We start from the raw sequence: 7,727 nt of genomic DNA, 5'->3' as shown, positions 1-7,727 counted from the left end.
AAGGTATAGGAGGGTCAGCGAGGCCACTTTCCCTGTGCCCCTATCGATGATGAACTGGGTGCAAGAGCTGGCTCAGTTGCCTCTGCAGCCCCTTTGTCCTGCTAGGTGGGCAGGGCCAGAGTCATGACGAATCTCCTATGACAAATAAAGAAAAGGGCAATGTCTGGCTTAGGTCCAAGGATACCAGGGAGCCAAGGGGTGTTGGATTGGCTTAATGTTATCTAGTTTATTTAACACTTTAGTTTCCAGGTGGGAAAAAGATGTAACAGCAGATGACAAAGGACAGAGCTGGTCTTGGGGGCCAGGAGCCTAGAGGTCAGGTCCACTGCCTTGCCGTGTGGTAGGGCCAGAGCTCTGTGCCCCTGAAACGCCAGTCTGTTCTGGCACATTCTGAGTTCTCTGTGCTTGATGACCGCCTTGAAGGCAAACCCGTGAAACCTCTGTGAAGCCAAGATTTCTCACGATGAGTAGAGGACAGGGCAGAGGAGCCCAGAGGACACGTACGTCAGTCAGGTGACAGGGCTAGGGGTGGGGTGGTGCTTAGGGACACACACCCTGGACACCAGGACACGTCTTTTCCGGAAAGACACTACTGGAGGAAATGGGAAACGGATGGGACGGTGACACGGTGCGTGTGGCTTTTCCTCGTTGAGGAAAGCCGGCCTGAGAACCAACAAGGTGAGGATGGAGACGCTGGGTCGAGTGAGCCTGGACTCCAACCTGCAGAAGCTGCAACGTACTACTCCGAGGATTCCTTGGGCACATACGCGACATTGTCATAGGCAGGGGGCGGAGACACTGCTGGGCTGGGGATGCTGAAATCCGTGCCGAAGGCGTTGGGTAGGAAAATCACAGACTGCAAAGAAACAAAAACAAACCCATATCCCGGGAGGCTCTGCGGTCTTCCGCGAGTGTTGCAATAGTGCCCCCCTGTGGGCACTCGGAAAACAGCGCCTTAGAACGGAAACATTTTCTAGGGTTGTAATCCAGGACTTGGACACATGCAGCCAGCAAAGTAGACAAAACCTCATATTGTTTTAGGGGCTAGTCGGCTGCTGTTTCCTCTCTGGACAGTCCTTGTTGAGTTCGGGGCTTCTATAGCTCTTGCCTGAACACTGCACTGGTCCCTTCCAAAACCATTAGCCATTCACTGGGCGCCTTGAATCTAGTTCATGCCGCTGCTCCAACCTTTAAAAGGCACCCGCCAGCCCTTGGCTGCATTTTCCTGCTCAGGCAAGCCTTTGTGCTCTCAGTACCCCCTCTTCCCACCCTTTTTGTCGCCCCCCTCCCGCCTCTGCCCACTTTTCCCCAGAAAAAATGAGCTTAACTTCCACCGAGGCATGCTGCCTTTTCTGATGTGCCCACCTGTTCCCAGTTTGTCGACACCTCTGTGCAAGGTGCATCCCTCGCCCACCCCAACCCTGTCCTGGAAGGATCTCAGCTCTTTCGCTAATGTTGACGCGCCCCCCTGTGGCCAAAGGTGAATAGTCCCGTTCATAACTTGAGGCCCTCATCACAGCTCAGCCCCAAAGGGGAAGTGGAAGGGAGGCACAGGCTCTTCCTAGAGAGCAGGCTGGTGTCAGTACTCACTGCGTTAGTTTGGGCACGGGTGGCTTGGCACCCAAAGTGGGTGGCAATGACAGCGATGAAGAACTCCAGGATGGTGAAGATGGTCAACACGGCAAGGTAGCCCCTGCCCACATCCTGGGGACCCAAAGCCACAGTCAAGGCATACTGAGAGTTTAAAAGTAAAGGACCCCCCTCAGGCAAGAGGCAGAGGCGTACCTGGATCCTGCCTTCCTGACTCCAGCCCCAGCCTCCCCGCTTCCATTCTATCAGTCTTCATCTCCCTTCCCCCCACACCTGATCTTGGGCTGTGTCCTAACGTTAGTACACTCATGAGGTCTATTGGAGCTCTGTAAATAGCCCAGGGCTGCGGACTGTTGGGCTGTCCTGGCTTCGGGAATCCCTCGTCTTTCCAGGTTTGTCCCCCCCTGGGAATGTCTGCCAACACACCCAGTTAGTAACACCAAAGTCCATGAGCAGAATGGCTGTTCCTGCGAAGGCTGCCATGGCACTGAGGATGTTGGTTCCCAGACTGCTCCTCACCTGTTGGAGGAAAAGGAGCACCAAGAAGAGGAGAGAGGAGGAGGGACACTAACTGTGCCCAGCCTGCACCCTCCCTCTCATGGCTTTGGGGCTTGGGGCCTTGCATGAGGCTGGGTTTTCCTTTCCCCACTCATCTTTCTCTTTTCCTTCCCTGTGACCCCAGGAAGAGGACCCGACATCTCCCTTTGCTTCTTCCACCCTCTTGGGAGCTGCTGGGGAGGAGGCCTGACCCTGTTGGTGGCTTTCCTGAGCCAGGTTTGCAACAGGTGTCTAATCTCCCAATTTACCTTAATCCAGGCCCAGGCCCACCCACGGAGACAACTTGGTGGCTATTCTCCTGGGGACTTTTCCTGCACCTGCTTTCTCTGACTGTCCCTGAACACTTTCTCTCTAGACCCTTACCATCCACTTTGGGTGGCATTTTGCAAGTGTCCCATCTTCTTCCTCTTTGTGTGGGTGTCTGAATTCCCTCCGTGGACACTTAGGAAACCCCCAAGAAATGCTTGTTGAATGGGCCAGATGAGTGAGCAGACGGGAGGGGGCGCCTGGGTAGCACCCATCTCCATCCCTGGTTCTCTGTCTCCTTTCAGACTTACCAGGCAACTGGTGTGGTTCCGCTCAGCTGCTACCGAGAGGGACCCGGAGATGATGAACTGTGTGGGGAAGAGAGGGCCCAGTGAGGTTTTGGCTGGAACGCTGAGCAGGGAGCTTCATAGCTAGGTTCCATCAAGACACGGATAACAGGTAGAGGACCATCAGCTTCCTTGTCTGCATCCTGGCCTGGCATCTTGCCTGTATTTGTAAGGTATCTTAGTGGTTCTGTAAGAGGCCTCTGCCCTCGGGCATGGTGGCACATGCCTAATTTAATCCAGTACTTGGGAGGCAGAGACAAGTGAATCTGTGAATTCAAGGCCTGCCTGCTCTATATAGTGAGTTCTAAGACAGCCAGAACTACAAATGGAGACCTTATCTCAAATGAACAAACACAAAGAGGCTTGAGACTTCAAGCCATAGTTTATTAGGTATGCATTTTTTGTTTACCTAGGTCGTTCAACTTTCCCTTAAATAATATTCACTCCTCAAATATTTACCAAGTAGCAGTTGGGTGACAAGAACATAAAATGGAGCTGGGCATGGTGGTGCATACCTTTAATCCGAGCAATTGGGGAGGCAGAGGCAGGAGGATCTCTCTGAGTTTGAGGCCAGCCTGGTCTACAGAGTGCAAGACAGCCAAAGCTACACAGAGAAACCCTGCCATGAAAAAACCAAAAACCAAAAACCAAAACCAAACCAAACCAAACCAAACCAAACCAAACAAACAAACAAAAAATAACCCCAAAGCATAAAATAAAAAAAGAAGATATCCTTCTCTCACGGGACTGATATTCAATCGGGCAGCATCCCCAGATGTGAGGGTGTGTGTGTGTGTTTGTACTCATGCCTGTGTAGCAAGGTCATCCTCCGGGTGTCATGCCTCCTCAGGAGCTGCCCACACATTTTTGAGATAGGGTCTCTAACATGGGCTTCCGGCTCACTGAGTATGCCGGGGAGTCTGAGCAGTGAGCCCAGGGAGGGCTGCCTGTCTCCATCTCGCCTGCCCTGGGGTTACAAAGCCAGGCTGGCTTTTGAAAGGGTGATAGAGACAAGGACTCAAGCCCTCATTCTCGCTATGCACATGCTTTACACACTGAACTAGCACCTCCCCCAGCCCTGTGAAGCTCTTTGAGAATGACTGAGATGGAGCTACACATGACCTCACAACCCTGCTGTCCTCTGAGACTGACCAGCAGGCTCTTGTTGACTGGGGCACATTTTGTGACAGATTTTGAAGCAGGAGGGAGCTGAGAGAAGAGTGCTACCTTTGTTTCTTCCTGAGGCAGTCCCCCCTAAGACTCCTGCGTTAGACTCCAGGACCGTTAGAGACAGGACTCAGAGCTTGTCCCCCCAGCCACCTAGCTCTAGCTGTGGAGTTTCAGCAATGTTGGCTCCTCTGAACTCCACTTGAGACAGCTTGGGACACGCAGAAGGGACTTCACTGTCATACACAGTGGAGCTGCAGTGCAGACCCATTAAGCTGGTCCCAGAGTCTACGCTTCCTGAACGCGGCTGGAGGCTCCCCATCACCAGAGGCACTGGCACCTTTGCTGGAGGCAGAGGCAGCAGTGCCGCCTCGCACACCCCCCCTCTGTTTGCCATCCAGGCGCAGACAAGGAAGCCCTGGTTTAGTTCTCCAGTGGGGTATGGCCAGAGGAATGGACGCAGGGCAGGGAGACTCCCTAGGGATTGGCTCAGGCAGGGATTGGCTCAGACACTTTCTGCTCAGGCTCAGGCAGGCTTAGGCCCCACAGCGGGAACTGAGGGGTTTCTGATGGTGGGCTGTGGGTGTGGGGTTAGGACACAGGTAGCCCAGGTGTGGTTAGGACACTGGCCTCACCCATAGTTTCTGGTAGAACTTTGCCTGTTTGCTGGGAGTGGGTCAGGCTGAGGTTTTTGATGAAGGTTTCGGGTGAGTGATAACTATTTTGCCCAGGTTAGTCTGGGGCCTGAGTAAGACCCTTACCCAGGATGGGCTAAGGCTAGGAAAATGTTGGGAGCGGGACAAGGTGAGGTGACCTGGGCAAGACCACCCCCCAGCCAAGGATGGCAACTCCACACTCACGAAAGCTCCTCCCCAGAAGGGGACGCCTCCTTCGATGAAGAGCATCCCCAGGTGGCCTCGGCGGACCATGAGGAGGACGCTGCCGAAGCCAAGGTGGATGAGGCCAATCAGGATCTGCACCGTCTGTGGGAAGCAGCGATGGCTCAGGCCACTGACCTCCGGCTGTGAGCTGTACACTACCCACTGCTGGCCTCTCAAGAGGGCCGCCTGCCCGATCCCCATCCCCGAAGAGGCTGAGGCCAGAGCATTAAATCAAGATGGAACCAGCTCTCCTCAGCCTAGCAGGAGCTCCAGGCCAATGCGGGACATGTGACTAGGGCTGCAGTTGTCAAGCACAGCTCTGAGTCTGCTTTTCTGATTTTTTTTCCCCCTTTGGTTTCTTGACTTTCAGCACTCTGGTACCAAACAGCTCGTTTGCCCTCTTCCTGTTATCTTTCAATAGCCCATCCTGGGGGTCGGGGTCACAAATGCTTCCACTGGCTGAAATTTCCACTTGGTTTTCTTTCCATCTTCCTTCCTCCCTGCCCTCTCTTACCTTCCTCACACCCCATTCTTTCTCCTACTTACCAGCGCCCTGCTGAAACATTCCCAGAAGTGGGGCAGTTTTCCTAAGAGTGGGGACTCTCTGGCTAGTGTGGCCTTGTGGTAAGTTCTGCTGCATTGCCTTCCAAACAGTTTTTTGGTGGGCAATGAATTCCAGAACTGAGCAGAAAGCTATAGGGAAGATCTTTGAGTCCAGCCTGTGTCCAAGCCCTGGCACCCCTTTCCAGCTCGGGGACTCCCACAGGGGCACCTATGGTGAGCAAGGGGGCAGCATTCCCAAGGCAGCAGTCCACCCATGCTGACTCTGTGAGCAGTGAGAGTCACGTTCTTGGCGTCATGGGGACTGCAGATCAGTTTCTAACGTGAGTGTTAAGAGCTGGGATATTCACGGGCACAAACTTGTGGATTCTGTTGCTTTCTCTCCTCCCTTGCCCACTGTCCATCTCTCCAGCTTCCCTGGGCAATGGGGGTAGGAGCAGAGATGGGGGTCTGTGGGGATGGAGGGTTGGAGGGTCCCACTGCCAACAGCACCATCTTTTCCTGCCACTGGGATAACTCCTGTGAACCCCAGCTGACACTTTCTGCAAGTCTTTCAGTGTGGCACTATGCTGGCTATTTTCAGATCTGTCCTCTTTTTAACCTTAACATAGTGATGTGAGCACTATCTTAATTTTGGAGCTCAGGAAACTGAGCTCACAGACACCCAGTAACCACAGATATGGCCAGCTGACTCCAAAGCTAGTGTGCTGGCTAGTTTTGTGTCAACTTGACACAAACTAGAGAAATGAAGAGAACTGAGAAAATGACTCTCTGGCTGCAGTCAGTAAGGCATTTTCTTTCCTTTTCTTTTCTTTCTTTCTTTCTTTCTTTCTTTCTTTCTTTCTTTCTTTCTTTCTTTCTTTTTTGATTTTTTGAGACAGGGTTTCTCTGTGTAGCCTTGGTTGTCCTGGACTTGCTTTGTAAACCAGGCTTGATTCTGGATCAAGCTCACAAAGATCCACCTGCTTCCCCCTTCCTGAGTACTGGGATTAAAGGAATGTGCCACCATGCCTGGCTAGGGCATTTTTTAAATTAGTGATTGGTGTGGGGGGCAGCCCATCGTGGATGGTGCTATCCCTGGACTGGTAGTCCTGGGTTCTAACTAGGCTAAGCAAGACAGTAAGCAGCACCCCTCCATGGCCTCTGCATCAGCTCCTGCCTCAAGATTCTTACCCTATTTGAGTTCCTGTCTTGACTTCCTCCAATAATAAGCCTACAATGTGGAAGGGTGAGCCAAATAAACCCTTTCTTCCCCAACTTGTTTTTGGCCATGGTGTTTCGTGTGTGTGTGTGTGTGTGTGTGTGTGTGTGTGTGTGTGTGTCTTATTCTCATTTGCTATCCTCAGCCATCTTATAATCCACTAAGCTTTCAGGATGGAGTTCTGCATCCCAGCAGGTCCTGGGATGTTCGAGGTCCTGGCATGACTAAACCGTGGGATTGAAAGTAGAACCCTACTGTCAGGCTGTCCCGGGTCACAGGGTGCTACCTACCTGCCAGCAGCCTGGCCTTGGGCAAGTGACTTATATTGACAGGCCTTAGGCTCTTAGTGTGTGCAATGAGAACTGGAGTCCCTGGCTCACAAGGTGATGCTGAGAAGCGAGGATTTGAAGAGATGATGTAGGCGTCTCTCAGAGCTGTCATTGTCACCACTGCTTGGACTGTCTCTATTGTTCACAGGGGAAAATGGGTATGCACATATCATCTGCATGTGTAATTGGACAGGAGACCATTAATGTCTCTTCCTCTGCAGCAAACTGCAGGCTTAGTATGGAAACAAACAGAAACCCAACGTCAGGGGCATATATGTTAAATAAACAGTGGGGTTCAGCCCAACACAGACAGCTGAGCTCATCCAGTCACAGGCACCCTAAGGATCAGACCACACTCAAATTAGCCAAATGCGCCCTCTCACGCAGGCAACCTCCCAGCTGCAGCCAATCGGGTGATCTTTCCACTTCGTTACATATGTCGGCCTGTGAAAGTTCACTGCTTACACTGTGGCATGGGGCTTGAATCCCTTGGTTCCGAGGGCTGCCTGGCGTTATGAGCTCTTGGCCCGACTTAACTCTGTTATGATTATGGGCAAAGAACCACGATACACAAGCACAAAATCACCATTATGAGACTCCTTATTTTGTACACTGAAAGACTTCAGTTGATTTTGAAGCTTTTGTTTTTAGCAATCCACATGCCTATATATCCATCACCTATTTAAAAAAATTATCATCAATCAGTCTTTCACCTATCTATATGACCTATCTAATCTATCATCATAATCATATATTATCATAATTATATACCAACCCACCATCTATCTATCTACCTATCTATCTATCTATCTATCTATCTATCTATCTATCTATCTATCTATCTATC

At 51.7% G+C, this 7,727-nt stretch overlaps 1 protein-coding gene across 2 annotated transcripts in view; it reads right to left on the bottom strand.

The window, feature by feature from the left end:
• Positions 1 to 739: 739 nt before the first annotated feature.
• Ms4a15 (membrane spanning 4-domains A15) overlaps positions 740 to 7,727 on the bottom strand; it is a 17,051-nt gene continuing 10,063 nt past the window's right edge. For both annotated transcript variants that reach the window (XM_055614219.1, XM_055614220.1), the window contains exons 3-7: positions 4,769 to 4,891; positions 2,706 to 2,762; positions 2,017 to 2,109; positions 1,591 to 1,704; positions 740 to 856 (exon numbers count right to left, since the gene is read on the bottom strand). In XM_055614219.1, coding sequence (XP_055470194.1) covers positions 740 to 856; positions 1,591 to 1,704; positions 2,017 to 2,109; positions 2,706 to 2,762; positions 4,769 to 4,891 — 504 coding nt within the window. The remainder of the gene's footprint in view (positions 857 to 1,590; positions 1,705 to 2,016; positions 2,110 to 2,705; positions 2,763 to 4,768; positions 4,892 to 7,727) is intronic.

Source organism: Psammomys obesus, unplaced genomic scaffold (genome assembly GCF_907164565.1).
Source record: "Psammomys obesus unplaced genomic scaffold, mPsaObe1.curated_primary_1811, whole genome shotgun sequence".
Lineage (NCBI taxonomy): Eukaryota > Metazoa > Chordata > Mammalia > Rodentia > Muridae > Psammomys > Psammomys obesus.
Note: the sequence above shows the minus strand (reverse complement) of the source record. Positions and strands in the feature narration are given on the sequence as shown.